Here is a 16,594-nt window from a genome sequence, read left to right as displayed (position 1 = left end):
GCTAGTCCCAGCGCCCCTGAGCCTTCCAAGGTGGCCAGTGGAGCTGCGTATTTGGGAACGCACGCGCTGAGGCCAGTCGGTGCCAGGAAGATTGAACCTCCTCCAGAAAATCCGGGAATACCGGAAAAGGCTAGGAGTCAAAGGGAATCTGGAGGAACTTGGAGGCTCGCTTCACGAGCACTCGAACCAAGTTTGACGACGTGGTAACATCAGCCACTGAAGCTATTTCAGAGCTGGGTCCTGTCTCCTGAGTCACTTCCTGGACCTCTGTCTCCTGCTGCTCCAAAGGGTCCCCATCCCACAAGGGCACGATGAAAATCACATCACACAGACGGGCTGGAAGGCGGGTGAAGAAGGGGGAGGGTGGGGCTCCCAATGCTGCAGAAGGCTCAGTTGAGCTGGCTGATGAAGCAGCCCCTATGAACTCTGCTAGTCTTCTGCGCAGGGTCTAAGGCTAGAATGCTGCACAAATTGAGCAGAACATCTCGTCCCCTAAGGCAGAGGAGGCATGCTGCATCCCCAAGCACTTAACACACAAGAGGTGCTTGTCCTGTGGGGGAAGCATCCCTCCACAGGATGTGCAAGGGTGGAACTTGGACATGGTGCTGTCAAAAACGTCTGCAGTTGGGGTGTATATGCAACGAGTGTGTCGATGCAGGGAGGGTGTATATGCAATGAAGTGCTGATGCATTGAAGCTCTGGAGCACCAAGGGTGTCGAAGCACTGATGCACCAAGGCTCAGAGGCACCTTTGTACCAAGGGCACCAAGGGCACCAATGCAGGGAACGTCTAAGCACTGAGGGCGGCAAAGCACAGAGGCACTGAGGCTCTGTGGCACTGGGGGCACCGAAGCACCGAGGGTGGCGAGCACTCAGGGCGCTGAAGCACAAATGCACTGTGGCACTGAGACACCGTGGGCACTGAAGCACCAAGGGCACGGAAGGTACTATGCACCAGGGGTGTAAGCACCAAAGTTGCTGGGCTGGTGCCTAGTCTGAACCGTGTGCAGTCAGAGAAGCAAAAGAGATTGTGGTCTCCACGGAGTGAATACTTATTCCCTCCGTAGGTGGGAATAAGAACGTCACTCCCCGGAGAGGCCTATAGGCAGCTTTTACATAAAATGCTCAGCAAATATCTGACCTGTGGCAGACATATCCCAAAAGTACTGCTGTTGGTTGTCTTCGAATTGAAACGGAGCAGTACTGGTTATTGCTGGGAATTTTCAGAAGTTTCAAATTATGTATCTGCTTTTTAAAATGATTGACTGATTGTATGTCAGATTAAAAAGTTTTGCTCTTTCAATCAATTGCCAATTTAAAGATGATCAGCAATAGGTGATAAGCTATTATATGCTGTACAGTATCTTCTGATTGCACAAAGGATTTTACTCAATTTGCTTCATGTAATTAAATGAGCAACTAAGTGTTTTCACAGGTGTATTGTTCTTTAGATTTAGATTGGTAACTTCATGCCGTTCAAAACTAAAAATGTAGTAGTGTTAAGGCGCGCCAATGAATTGTCAACTCCGCCCCATATTTGGCTGATGCAAGTCATTCCTCTCTACTCCTTACTTGTTCATTCAAGGAAGTAGTCACATCACAAGGTCTGTGGTTTTCACCCGCTCATTACTTCGATATTATTCTTACAGCATGTATTTCGTTAAAAACGAGAAATTGTAAATTTATTTTAAAAGTTACACTGTCTAAAATCGTTGCCTTTGTTTTGATAAATGTAAAAGTCACTCCGATTACGACAAACATCTGTCCAACTTCACAAGCCCTGTAAAACAAATTAAAAAAAAAAAAAAAAAAAAAAAAAAAAAAAAAAACACACACTTGGTACATTTAGCTGGTTCAATTCTACAACCAATACAAGGTGAGTTATTTATTTATTTATTTTATTTTGTGTGTGTGTGTGTGTGTCAGTGTGTGTTGGGGTTTTTTTGTTTTGTTTTATTTTTTCGTTATACATTTATTGTGTTTATAATGTGTATCTTTTGTTATTTGCCAAGATAATGAACGTAGCCAATAGCCTGTAGCTACTGGAGCATTTTTAACTACCGCTAGAAAAGTTTCAATTCCATGTGTATTTATGAAATTCTAGATGGTACTCTACCCTGCGGAATATGCATATCACTGTTTTATCTAATAAAATAAATTTAAAAAACAAGTAAAAACTACATCGCCTTTTCTGGTGCCAACTACATTTTTTGTTGTTTGCGGATTTTAAATGCAGCAATGTGCTACTTTGTTGATTTTTAAGTTAAGATTTCAAAGCAAAAAAAAAAAAAAAGGTTTAATTCAATGTTAACGTCACCCACTGAAATGTAATCATCGTATTTTTGTTTTAAAAAGCACTATTATGCAGGACTTAATTTAAGGTAAAACAAAATATGTTATAATTAAGTACGACTATATATATATAATATATATATATATATATATATATATATATATATATATATATATATATATATGCGTGTGTGTAATTAACAAAACATTAAGATGTCTTTAAGTAAGTTTATGACGCAAATGTATCACGTTAAACTATGTCAATAAACATAGTCTGTGTTTCTGCTGCTTGGAACAACACGTGGGGAACAGCCTACAGGAAAGGATTAATACAAAGGAACCACTGGACACTTTGACAACAATGAAGGATGAAGTGAGATACTCAGCTGAGCTGCAGAGCTTGGATGATGCGGATGGCAACGAGTCTGACGACCCCGAATATGAAAAAAATAGGTGAATGACAAAAATTCGTTTTTTAAACATGGTAACAATTCGTTATTGGTTTGTATTGCCACTGAATGTCAACAGTTAATAGAGTGTCACTCCATGAATATGCAAAGTAGCCTAATTTACCTACAGTAACTTGTAAATTAGTTCTTGCAGTGATTTTTTTCTTGTTTGTTTGTTTTTGTTGTTGTTTTTTTTTTTTTTGGTCATTTTTCCAGGGTTGTATTTCAACAAGAAAATGCAGAGAGTCGAGTATCTCTTACTCATGAGCATCTGTCAAAGAGGAAATATCACCATGTAAGCAATGTTACTACACTTCCTGTTATAGCTGGGATTTGTCTTTAAGAAAACGAGCTGATACTTGAAAAAATGTAATTCCACTTCCCCTGTCAGCTTAATCTAACCAGTGTGTTTTAGGATTTCCTTTTGCATTGGTTTCTATATGTAGGTTATCGTTTAACAGTTCTATTCAGTTCTTCCAATCAATTGCATTGCTGTTTCCCATCTTTTAGAAATCATAGCTAAAATATATTCACACGTCTGTATGTTTAGGCCCACAGTTAGTCAGTCCAAAATATCTTGGCACAATGCTTAAGTCTTCGTGTAATTATATGTTTATTTTTTACAGATAAATCCAAATTTGATATACAAATGCTTTGACAAGATTGGAATTTAACACTTTATTTTTTTAAAACATTCTTTTCTTTCCAGCCTCAAGGCAGAACATCATTTGGAATGTCTGTTTTTAACCTCAGCAATGCCATTATGGGCAGTGGAATCCTAGGGCTTTCCTATGCCCTGGCTAACACTGGAATAATACTTTTTGTGTAAGTATGACATTTATACCCCGACAATATTCAAATCTTCCAACAGTTTTGAATAATTAAACATGGTTTTTATATATATATATATATATATATATATATATATATATATATATATATATATATATATATAGAGAGAGAGAGAGAGAGAGAGAGAGAGAGAGAGAGAGATAGATAGATAGATATCTCCTCCAAATTTCTGTACATAACATTCAGAGCAAAATAAAACTGGACCCGAGATGCATTCTTGAGAGCTTCTACATCTGTTATTTGGAGTGTACACTATGTATGTGTAGTATAGTACCTGGAAGTTATGGGAACTTTGACCAAAAAAAGAAAAAATATATATGAATGTAACATTCCAGTGAAAGTAAACAGTTGCTCTCTTTACTGTTTCGCAGTAAATGATTTACTTCAGTATTATTCATTGAAACCCAAGTTAATATTCATAGCTGCTAATTCACTGTGCCTTAATATGTCCTTCACTGGGAAAAGAGCATCTGTGCTGGGGTTTACTGGCTGGAAAACCACAAATAAGCAGGTGGCTGCTTGGTTCAGGGGAATGTAAATACAGGTTTTACAGTACAGTGTCAACTGATATCACATCTACATTTGATGTGTACATAATACATGAAATTCAGGACTGACTACTTACTATATGACTTTCCATTCAAATGTTGTAGCTACCCAACAGTGCTCCACCACACCCTCAACACCCACCAGCATTTTTTAAAGTGATGGGAGTGAAGAACATGTCCTTTGATTTAATTGGCTTTTAAGAGTTTCACAGGGAACTTCATATTAAACAGCAGTGGAAAAATGTCAGAGAAATGTGCTGGTGACCATCTGAATGTATTTTTTCTGCAGGCTTATTCTTGTGTCAGTTACAGTACTAGCACTGTATTCAATCCGTCTGCTGCTGCTGTGCTCCCAGAAAACAGGTATGCCAGAGAACTTCACATGTTACTTTCTGAGAAAACCTCAGTGGTGTTAAAGGGCTGCGTTTTCATAATCTGTGATGTATTGTGCTCCATTGTTGTTTCTGCTTAGGTCTTTTTGTTTGTCATGCTTACTATCTATTCTAGCAACACAAATGCTTCAGGGCCTCAGGGCAGATTTTGTGAAGTGAGGAAGCGTATCAGTGTTGCGCAGGCTTCAGGGCAGAACGCTCCACCAATGGGCAAAGATGATCATTGTAACAGAAAATGATCTACAAAGAAAATCCAAACTAGAAACTATGATATTTCCGACCCAAATCAAGTTCTCTTCAAAGCTTTGTGAATAGGGCCCGTATGGTTTTGAAATTGTTTTAAAGCGGGTCATTAAACCCTTTTAGGAAAGGTATTAAATCAATTTGGAACGACTCATACATCTTAGAAATGTACAATATAAAGCACAAATTAGTTTAAAATCTGTGGAGAGTAAAGTTGACCAATAGGGAATCCACATTGAGTCCGCATACAATAAATCCAACGCCAAATTCCATAATTTACTGCCTCTGTTGTTGGCAAGAAATAGGTCCTGGTAGTGTATTTGCTTAAGTAACTTAATATAAACATGTAACTTTATTTAACATGTCTACTGTTAGTAGAAACTAAGCAATACTTTGATAACAATTAGTTTTGTTTCTTTTTTTGCATGAAGATTGCATGGTCTATGAAGACTTGGGATATGAGGCTTTTGGGATGCCTGGAAAGTGTGCTGTTTTTGGCTCAACATTTCTTCAAAACATTGGAGGTAGGAACCTTGCTATAGCTTAATGTTAATGAGGCCAGTGGGAATACTGGACATCTGTACTGGAAGCTGAATCAAACTACAAAATAAAAATGATACTCGAGATCTTATTAGCAACCTAGCCACTCAATTACAGAATTGGCACATTTATTTAAGAGTAGCGCACAGTCAACAATGTGTAATGCTCATGTACGCATTTTATTTTGAATTGCAGCAATATTATCCTACATGTTCATTGTGAAAAATGAACTTCCGTTGGTCATCCAGTTTCTTATGGGTCTCGAAACGAAGGATGAGTAAGTACATATACAAATGTATAACTTATTGGGCAGCTTTAGGAAATTAAATGGAATCAGAGTTAACGAGGCCAGATTGATCCCAAATTGCAGTTTAGTACAATCTCATTCATTACTGTCTGCCAAAAAATGGTTTTGATGGAGAAGAAAAAAAGCAGATGACAAAAACATAAATTCCATATTGACAGAAATGAAGAATGCGTTTTTTTTTGTTTTGTTTCGTCTGCCATGTCCCCCTGTCTAGCCCCATTTTTTCTGTTAACTTTTTTCTCTCCCCCACAGTCCTTGGTACTTGAATGGAGACTACCTTGTTATCATGGTGACTGTGATTATCATCCTGCCACTCTGTCTTTTAAAGTCGCTTGGTGAGCACCTATATGATATCATCTTACACAAAATATTCCTGAACATGACAGTGTAAACATGCTATTTGGTGTGGCATTGAATACTCATGAAATGTCAAGCCAGTTTACATGTATGAGGAATGTTCATCATATATCACATTCTCCTACGAGTTTACATTAAACTGTGCACAGGATGTTCCCACATGTTTAAACAGCTGCAGTCTTAACTTCAGTATCGGGATTAAGTTGCATTTATTTCATATATGAAGATGTGAATGTAGTGGTTAAAGTACATATCCAGAGTCTATATGGAGTTGTCAATATAAGAGGATAAATGACTGAAAAGTGAATGTGAAATATGATGTATTATTTGAGTGGGAAAAATGATTGGAATCCTTGGATTATGCTGCCCTGATAAACATACCCAGCTCGTTGCAAACTGAGGACCCACCTATCCTGATCCTATCAGTCACATAAAATAAATGCCTTGAACCGGTCTTTACCATCTTTTGTCATACACACCTAGTCTCCTATAGCCGTTTCAGATTGCATTTGGCTATTATCTGACAAATTCTAGATTTTTTTAACCTCTCAGATACTGTGCGATTACAAGAACCGTTTTTGTTTTTATCCTCCAGTTAATTCCTGTCACTGAACGACAAGCCTTTATTTTTCTATACAGGTTATCTCGGATATACAAGTGGATTTTCCCTGGCTTGTATGGTATTTTTTTTAATTGTGGTAAGAACATTTTCAAAGTATTACATACATTAAAAAACACACTTCCGCTGTGTGAGACTTTTACCAAGGTGTTACAACATAAAAACAAAATATGTTTTTTATTTTTGTTTTAGATTATCTACAAGAAGTTTGATTTACCCTGCCCTGGCCTGGAATTAAATTTGACAATGCATGCTGCAAACATGATACCTGGTAACGAAACAGGAATGTGTGAACCAGAGTATGTTACATTCAATACTAAGGTATGAGTATTGTTTCAAATACAATAATATACATACACTGCTATACTTTGTACCTTTTGTATATGTGTCTTTGCTGTGGTCTGACAGCTAGACCATAAGAGTGAGTTTGAACTACAACACATGAAATCCTCATGTGATAATGTTTCTAGAGCTAATAAGGAGCCCTTATAATCAAAGGGAACTACAGTTGTCCCACGTTATACCGCCCCCCTTTATAACGCCACCCTCGGATACCGCCAGCTATTCTCTCAGAACAAATGTTATCAATATAAAAACAGTGCTATCTGTACCTGTTATATCGCCACCCCGCTTTCTGCCACCTGCCAACTTCACAAGCCATGTAAACGTAAATATAAGCATTGTAGTTGCCCTCATTGTAGAGCCAGCAAAATTATCATGACCAATTAAAACAACAAAAGTTATGCAGTTAACCTTTGACTCACTTTCCTAATTCGTTGTTAGCTGAATGTTCACACCAATGTCATCAACACTCCTGCTCCCAAAGCAAAATGTAGAAAGGCATGTATGTATCTGAAAATAAGAAAGCAAGTCAGCGAGACATTGCAAATGTTTTCTCGCATAAGTGAGGCATAAACTATGAATCGAAGGACAATTGAAGACATTATAAAAGGATAAAAAGAAATGGCATACCTTGAAGGAACAGGTCGATCTGTTTAACCTGAAAAAGGCTTGACACAGTCTAAAATAAGTGCCTTTTATAAACTACAGTAACTGTTAAAAAAAAAAAAAAAAGAGGTTTGTTTGTTTACGTGCAGGTTTTGCACAAATGAAGGCTGACTTAAGCTAAAGCATCAGTTTTGTAAACAGCAGGGTTTTTTTTTTTTTACTTTTCGTTTTTAAAAAAGTGTTTGCCTGTACATATTCAACATTTTTTTTAACTGCTTAAAAAGAATGCTGTTGAGCTTAAATTGCTTTGTGAAATAAATAGATGGCATCGTTCAATAGGAGAGAGTATTCAGCAGATTTACAGTCGTGCCACAAATGGTAAAGTTCACATGAGCAGTACAGTAAAAAAAAAAAAAAAATAATCGTACGCTTTTTTGTTTTTATGGAATTGTTGTTTGGTTGATTTGAAACTAAATGAGTGTTTTATTGTTATTGTTATTTTTTGAAGTATAAACTGTTCCTCAGAAGTAACATGTATGTTTCATACAGATGGGAAAACATGATAAAACGCCACTACTAGCCCTACTGTTCTAAGAACTAGTACTGCAGTTTAAAAAAAAGATTCATGTTTTATGAAAATGGCCTGGAGACACTCTGAGTGTATGAATAAAAAATATAATTTTTGAATTTGTGGAAAACATACAGTACGTGTGTGTGTGTGTTTTTGAACCTCACTATAACTCCACCCTCGCCGTTTGCCCTTTTTTGCCCATGGCCCTTACCTGGCGGTATAAATTGGGTTGACTGTATTATAAGATTGTTTATGGTCTTTACATGGTCAGAGAGCAGTACAATATTGAAGTGTTCTGAAATTTACAACCAGCGTTGAAGCATATATGACATATATTTATCGTTTATTTTTCTTTTCAGACTGTCTATGCTTTACCCACCATCCTGTTTGCATACGTGTGTCATCCATCGATTCTTCCAATCTACAGCGAACTTAAAGAGTAAGTCATTTTAATCAAATAAGTTGTACGTTTTCTTGTATGTTTGCTTTTTGATGTTATGATTAAGATGTGTCATTATTAATGTCATTAGTGTTAGCGTTTTTTCTGTGTATGTAGCTTCCGAAGTTGTAATACTAAAACTGCAAATAACATGAAGATATGTTTCAAATCGGTATCCATAAACGTATGGTTTTATATTCAGATTGTCCTTGTTAATTTGTTAGGATTTGAATGTAATGTTGATCTTGGAAATGCTGAAAATGCTTTCCTTTCAGACGTACATCGAAGAAAATGGAGCATGTATCAACAGTTTCATTCTTGTCTATGTTCTTCATGTACATCCTGGCTGCATTTTTTGGCTATTTTACATTTTATGGTAAGTTTTGATCAATTGAAAATAAAAATCCATACAGTTTGTAAAGTGTCCAGCTTCTTGGTGCACACCATTTTATACAGCAATGATCAAGAGACAATAATAATATATGTTTGGTTTAGCTTTATTATTTTTATTTTACTTATTTTGATAGTTTTATTTGTTTTTGTATTATAGATTTATTTAGGGTTGATTGTTATGTGTTTATTACACAATGTAAAAACATGGAGACTTTAACCTGGTAAACGTTAACAAAATGATTAATTTTCAAAATACTGCCAAATACTGAAAACTGTTTTGGTTATGTTGAGTTAATTTTGCTAAAACATTTCTATTCTATTAAAACAGATCAAGTAAATGAGGACCTGCTTCACACCTATGATGCCAGCTATGACGTCATGATTCTTGTAGTGCGACTAGCCGTTGTCACAGCAGTTATTCTCACAGTGCCAGTACTTTTCTTTGTTGTAAGTATACTGAATTACTATACTGTAAAACGTTTCCTTATGACACTAATACATCTTAAAGGTATGCTTTGTATCATCCACATTTAATTTTATTTATTTCGAATTTTAAATCCTGATTTGAAAGGAAGTGAAAGGGGGAAGTTTAGTACTGTTGCACAGGCTCCAGTGCACAGCACAGTGTTAATAAGCTTCCCCACCTCCCAAAGTCTGCCTCTGGGGTGTTTGTTTCAGAAAAATGCATGACAAATGCTGAGCCAAAAAGAAACAACAATAGGGAATTATACAGAATAACCCAATCAAGACATAAAACAGGTAAAAAACTAAACTAATTATTAGACAAAATTAGATTATATAAAATATCTATTTAAATACCTTCCAGTGCTACCTTATGATTTAGCAGAGAAACATACTTTTTGCTGAAACCTGTACATAGAGAGCAGCCAGTTATTCACATGACTCTTCACTGTACACAGGCATCCAAAGCACCCATTACAATACAAACATTTCACGGGGCGGAACAAGGCCACCTGCTTGATGTTTTAGGACATAAAGTTAGTAATGAATAACATATAAAGAAAGGCTCCATCTTTCAAAGGCCCTACGCATGTAAGAGGGCATCCGTCATTGAGGAAACCCGACAAACAGGAGGGGGGACACCATCTCTGAGATGACCTGACAAACAAAGGGGCTTGTGAACCAGAAAGAAAACATTGGTTAGTAATATTAACACATAAAAGAGGTTCTGACTCTTCAATGGCCCAACATATGTAGTAGGGGGGTTCCATCGCTGAGGATACCCGACATACAGGAGGGGGGCCACTGTCTTTGAGGTTACCTGACATGCGAAGAGACTCGCGAACCAGAAAGAAAACAAAGTTAGAAGATGTTAATACACACAGAGCGGGGTGTTTTGTCCCTTCAAAAGCCCAACATAATAGAAGGGAGGTTCTGTCTCTGAGGAGACACGACAAACAGGAGAGGGGTAACCATCTTTGAGGATACCCGACAAACGAGAGGTTCCGTGGCTTGGGGCCCGCACATGAATAGAGGCATCAGAGCTTGAAAGAGAAGTAGACAAAGGATCATGCATTCTAAAGGAGGGGTTTGGCCGGCGGTCCCCTCTGACTCACGGAGAACCCTCCTCTATGAGGTAAATGAAGCGATGCTTAACAAAGGGTTGGAGAAAGTGGAATCAGCAACCCCCCAAAAGATGGACCCCTGGCTCCCCGCTGAAGACGTTTATGGGAAGAAAGAGAACCGACAATGGATATAGGAAAGAAAAAGAATGAAAACATTTAACACAAAAGAAAAATGCTTAACATGACACAGGGGTTACTAACTGTACCCTACTGACTATGAGAAGACCCTCTGCATAGTGGGAAGGACAACCTCCCTTTTATATTGTTTTAATTTATTTTATTTTAAGGAGGAAACCTTCGGTGGCCCAAGCAGAAAGGTCGTCCCCACACAGACATACTAGCAACGGACTGAATGGCAGATGCTATTTTAGCTAGTGAAGAACGAATGCAAACTTCGACTGCTGATGCATATTTTTGATTAGATGCTGGCTAATCTCTGCACCTGCTGCTGAAGTGGCTGCCCAGATTCTGAATGAATGCGGAAATGTAGAATTGCAGGGGAAGACCAGCTCTGGAAACCAAAGGGGAGAGCTGAGAAAACCAGTGCGTTGAAACAACAGACCCGTTTGCATTGATGAATAGGGGATCGGAAGGAGATTTAGGCTTAAGTTTTGTAATGTATTTCAGCATAGAAGAATAGAGGAGAGTCAGTTTTTGAAAGTTGAATACATTTTACTTGCCGAAGCTGATCAGTTTTTGAAATGCGTAGAAAGAGAATAAAATGAAAATCCAGAATATGACTAAGGTCGCTGCAGTGAATACCCAGAGTGGGAAAACTGGAAATAGAAAAATGCTGAAAGACATAATGCTTCCATTGTTAGTTCATTAACTGGAGAAAAACAGCAATGTCTGAGAATTGAAATCATGCTGCCAAGAATGTGAACAGGGATAGGCAGGCGACTGGTAGAAGCAGCCAGAGAGCTCTTGGAAATTCCTCGCTGGAGGAGACGAATGGCTGGGATTGATATTAAGGTTGGAGAAGAAACAAACAACAACAGTCAAGAGAAACTGGTGCTGAATTCCTGACAAACAGGATTTAATTATAACTGGTGCCAGGTGCAGAGAATTTTTTGCATGAACTACAAAAGTCATGATCCAATTCTGGTTGAAAGAAGCAGGAGTTATCCTATTTGAGAGCAGAAGGTTACATAACAAGCCCAACCTGTAGAGTAAGAAGATCTGGTAGAAGGAGCAAGTGCTGAAACCATGTAATCTTGAGCTGAATTAAGTTGCTTCTTGATGGTTGGATTCAGTTGAAAATGATGCAGCTGGGGATGGCAGAGCTGTAGAATCACTCTGAAATTTGGATATCTGTAAATGAGAGCATCAGCTGCATTATTACATATGCCCAGTAGATGGCGAGCTGGTATTAGAAAATGGTTGGATACTGAAATCCATACTAGCCGCCGCAGTAATTGCATGATAAGATCGCAGTAAAATAAGATCGATTTCTTGGACCAGAGATGGCCCCATAGCTTGGCTGCTGCAACTATTGGGTAAATCTCAAGAAGCTGTGGAGTTTAGCTGTAGAGATAGAGTTTCAATTTCCAGGGGCCATATACTTGAAAACCATTCATTCTTTAAAAGACCTCCGAATTAAATAACGAAAACTGAAAGAGCTGATTTGCTTCTCTTGTTCAATATTAGACACCCTTTTACCTAAATCACTCAGTTGGGTGTTGACCTAGGATAATGAGTTGGCAAATGGCTGCATAAAACATTTCATTTCTTGAAAAATCAAGGAATGCTCTTGTTGGATTGATCTGGCTGAAGCAGGTTCCTGCTGTTTTGAAGTGCTGGCTGTCGGGATGAATTGTTCCGACTCAGACTGCCTTCTGACTGGTTGGGGCTGCTGAATGGTTGAGCGTAGCTGGGGAGCTTTTTTAGCAGATAAAACAGGTTCTGCAGAGATGGATTTGCAATAGAGAATAAATAGAGATTCTCGATCACTACTTGCTGGAATCGTGTTTCTGTTTTTAAGAATGGACTTTATAAGTTTATTTAAAGCCCAGTCCTTCCAGTATAGTCGCTCTGAAGGTGCATCCTGAGCCTGGAGTCGTTTAGAATGTCGAAGATTAGCTCCTTGGGAAGCTGGAGTACTGAGAGAATCTTGGTTAGGAGGCAGCTGTTCGGATCTCACAGAGCCACTGAACGGAGACTGGAATGGAGGAGTGATTTGACCCTGATTTGAAGCTGCAGGGGAATGATCTGGTATAGACAAAAAAATCCTGGGAGTCCTCTGAATCAAAAGAGGGATGCTGTAAGTAATCCATTTGAATTGCTCTTTGCTGGTTTAACAAAAAACAGTGGGTCTTGCAGACCGCTTTGGTTTACACCTGTACGAAAAACACAACTAGTAGGAAGTGACTAATGTTTAAATAGAATAGATTTAATTGGTGGAAGAAGGTGAGTGGGCACACGGGCCTAGTACCACCCCCTGAACCACACTTTAGGTTAACATATGTGACCTCATCCTTTGGTCAACAAGTTCAAGTTCACACAAGTGCTTGTATTTACTTTCAATCACAAGTTACAAGTTACAGCCTTTTTGGTCTGGGAGAAAGATTTGCAGCTGCGTCTTTAAAGATCTTATGCTATATCTAAACATATGATTCAAATGAAGGGATTTCCCTTCAACTGAAAAAATATTGAAATGCCTAACTGTTGTGGGTGGTTTGCTTATTGTCTTGTTACGTTGAAAGTTAGATTTTATATAATCTAGTTACTGCTTCTGAAGAGGCTGTGATCTGGGGGAAGAATATCCATGTTACACAGGCTATAGTGCCCAGTTCTTCACCTATCCACTGCACAGATCTGGAAGATGTATCAGCAGAGCTCAATGTAGACTAATGACTACAATTGCGTTAATTTTATTTGGAATCAATAATTATTAAACTGATCCCAGATTGAATTAATGTGTTTTTTTTTGTTTCTTTTATAGTTGTGTGATTTGTAATTACCTGTACTACTGTCTGCTGTGGTTCTCTTGTGTGTGAAGACACACACTTCAGAAACATGAAGTTCTTCAAGATGAAAGTCTCTCTCTCTCTCTCTCTCTCTCTCTCTCTCTCTCTCTCTCTCTCTCTCTCTCTCTCTCTCTATATATATATATATATATATATATATATATATATATATATATATATATATATATATTTATTTATTTTTTTTTTCTGGTTAAATAAAATACTCCAGGAGCAGTGTTGTGTTCTAGCCTTGACAGTGGGCTTTGGGGAAGTGGTACAGTGTTGCTTGGCAACTTGTAGTCACATCCTTTATGATACCTCAAGCCGGAGGTTTCAACTGTTTCTTCAACAACAGTCAATTTTTTTTTATCTGATTTGATTACAAGAATACCCAATATTTGCACTCCTCCACATGCTGCAGCCTGGTGTTGGTGACATTTTATATTGTTTATTAAGTTTGTAATTTGTGTTCTTTTGTTTGTACAGGTCCGTAGATCTCTTTTGGAGCTGATCAAGCAAAAAAAGTTCAAGTGGAAGCTTCACATTAGCGTAACACTGGTACTTCTGGCATTCTCTGTCATTTTGGTTATCTTCACACCTTCCATTAAAGACATATTTGCTGTGATAGGTAGGCTGGGCTTTAATAAGGGTTATGTAATACTGTCATTGTGTGGCTCAGTCTTACCGTCAGCAAATCTAATCTACTAATCTCTTAAAATTATAGGTGCAACTTCTGCAAACATGCTGATGTTTATTCTTCCTTCTGCACTGTACTTAAAACTTGACAAGACTTTGGCAACCAAACAAAAGATCAAGGTATGTTTTACCTGTAGTTTAGTTAATGGCTGTGTCCTGTTTTATTTTTTCAAGGCCCAAATGACTGCCTTCTGTCACAGTCTGTAAAGTACGCTGAACTTCTGTGTATGAGGGAATAGTGGATGATGTGCAGAAGTTGGTCTCTTTTATGTAGTCACTGGATGGTTTAAAATAACTAGTCTGTCTGCTTGACTTAAGTTTTAAAATACAAAGGCCTTTTTAGTAAACTGTGTCATATTGGAAATCAGTTTTATTTTATATTGTTTTTTTTATTGCTGGCTATGCCGACCAATAGGGAAAATCAATAATCATCGTTTTATTAATGAGAAATGAAAAATATACCATATTGTATATAACAGTATTTGTTGTCTTGTTTCTTCTTTTTCAGCCTGTTAGCTTCCTGATAGCTGGGGTACTCTGCACTCTCATCACTGTTCCCTTAGTTATTATAGACTGGGTGCATGCAAATAAGACAAACAACACTGGCCACTGATCTCACAGATCTCCCATGAAAACATCCTTTAACAAAAAAGGGAATAATATTGAATAAAAGGGGTCTGCAGTGGTTGAAATCAGGACTGAGAAAACCCAAGTTAATACAAAGAATCAGTATCAGTGTTTTTTTGGCATCACTGGTATCTCAGGTCACTAGTTATAAAGAATGCTTATATTCTAAAGTACATTAATATATATCTTATATATATATATATATATATTTAATTATATATATATATATATATATATATATATATATATATATATACATGTCTTTGAGGGATGTGGTGTATTTAGCTATATTATTTTATTGTGTGTTGTTGCTGATGAGAACCCCACCAGTGCCGTTCCATCTCTGACTCGGGAATTACTGCCTTACCGCTCATACTCTGGATCTGTGCTACTGAGTTGCGTTGCCGCCTGTTCTGTCTCTGACTCAGGAGTCACTGGCTGCTCACTCTGCTTACACGCTGGATGTGCTGTTTATTGTGTTGTATTGCTAATGAGAACCGCACCGGCACCGTTCTAACTCGGGACACACTGCCGCTCCGTCTCTGACTGAATCGCTGGCTGCTCACTCGGGTTCTATGCTGGATCCACTGCTGCTGAGACGCGTCGCAGCCTTTAGCAGCGCTGACTCAGGAATCACTGGCTGCTTACACACTGGATCCACTGCTACCGGTCCATCTCTGACTCAGAACGCTGGATTGTAGAACTCTGCTTTGCATGCTTGCGTTTAATGGAAAGCTCTTTGTCATGTTTGGTTTTAAAATGCTTTATTGAAATAGTAAAAGGTACACAAAATAACAATTTTCAATACAGGAATGAAAAAGAACCCTGGGTCTGGGCATCGAGCTCAGTACAACTTTTCATTCACATTTCCCAGGGTTAAATAGCCCTAGTTCTGCCCCTAGTCCCTGTAGCAGGAAACCTATAGAAAGTAAGGCATCCTTATCAAAACTTTGGTCCAGTTGGTCAAAATCCTACAGAGCTTGGCTCCACTCAGTCTGGGGTCACGCTGCTACTAGATGGTTATCAAGTGTACCGCAGAGTGTGTAACTAATGCTTTTGCGTTCTTGCATTCAATCTTATTAAACATAATTATAACAAATTGTGTTTAAGGATTACAGATAATACTGCATATATATGCCTTTTAATGGAGTGTTTTACCGGTTATTGTCAATAGTGTGCAATTACTGCAATACAGTAATAACAAAATAGTTAATTTGATTACATTGTGTGTGTGTGTGTGTGTGTGTGTGTGTGTGTGTGACAAACCAGGGTGCACATGCAGGACCTTCTACACTTGGCTTCTTCTGTGAAAGGAACAGCACTCCAAAAGCACAGATAGGTTTTTTTTAAACAGGGCAGGCCTGCATGCATATTTTAAACATAAAGCAAAATTAACAAAACAAAAACCTATCTAACTAACCTTTGTCAAATTTTAAAGTAATAAACTGGACATCTAAGGTGTTTACCAGTATCAAACATCTATACTCTTGAAGTATAAACACAGAACCTTTCCCAGCTCTCCGGTAGTCTCTCCCTGGAGCTTTTTTTTTATAGTATGCGGCTGTTCCCAATACCACCAATTATCCAGTTTGGGAACAGCCATATTCTCACATGTATTTGGCAGGGACAGGAATTAACCCCATCCCTGCCATCCACGACCAAAACACGTACAAACACCCACACTTTATTTACAGGCAGGGCTCTTTATATATATAGTGTATGTATGTAGTGTCACAGTGTATTGTAATACTTAGGCATTTGGGATTTATC

At 38.1% G+C, this 16,594-nt stretch overlaps 1 protein-coding gene across 2 annotated transcripts; it reads left to right on the top strand.

Moving 5' to 3' along the window:
• Window positions 1-1,557: 1,557 nt before the first annotated feature.
• Window positions 1,558-14,990, top strand: LOC121319986 (sodium-coupled neutral amino acid transporter 1-like). 2 transcript variants are annotated; one of them, XM_041258031.1, is made up of 16 exons: window positions 1,558-1,875; window positions 2,604-2,744; window positions 2,957-3,035; window positions 3,450-3,565; window positions 4,430-4,503; window positions 5,207-5,299; window positions 5,511-5,592; window positions 5,875-5,957; window positions 6,619-6,677; window positions 6,791-6,919; window positions 8,477-8,556; window positions 8,832-8,932; window positions 9,278-9,396; window positions 13,988-14,129; window positions 14,226-14,317; window positions 14,706-14,990. In XM_041258031.1, the coding sequence occupies exons 2-16, from the start codon at window positions 2,653-2,655 to the stop codon at window positions 14,808-14,810; spliced, it is 1,446 nt and encodes a 481-aa protein (XP_041113965.1). In that variant the 5' UTR covers window positions 1,558-1,875; window positions 2,604-2,652; the 3' UTR covers window positions 14,811-14,990. The 2 variants fall into 2 exon arrangements, with proteins under 2 accessions (XP_041113965.1, XP_041113964.1); XM_041258030.1 differs by having other exon boundaries at window positions 2,565-2,744.
• The last annotated feature ends 1,604 nt before the right edge of the window (window positions 14,991-16,594 follow it).

This window comes from Polyodon spathula, chromosome 8, assembly GCF_017654505.1.
Source record: "Polyodon spathula isolate WHYD16114869_AA chromosome 8, ASM1765450v1, whole genome shotgun sequence".
Lineage (NCBI taxonomy): Eukaryota > Metazoa > Chordata > Actinopteri > Acipenseriformes > Polyodontidae > Polyodon > Polyodon spathula.
This window is presented reverse-complemented; position numbering and strand designations above follow the sequence as displayed.

What these genes read in the sequence shown, in the direction of transcription:
- LOC121319986 (XM_041258031.1), top strand. Translation starts at nt 2,653, where the DNA reads ATGAAGGATGAAGTGAGATACTCAGCTGAGCTGCAGAGCTTGGATGAT. An exon ending in ATTTCTTCAAAACATTGGAG is followed by an intron (nt 5,300 to 5,510) that starts GTAGGAACCTTG and finishes TTTGAATTGCAG; the next exon opens with CAATATTATCCTACATGTTC. An exon ending in AGACATATTTGCTGTGATAG is followed by an intron (nt 14,130 to 14,225) that starts GTAGGCTGGGCT and finishes TTAAAATTATAG; the next exon opens with GTGCAACTTCTGCAAACATG.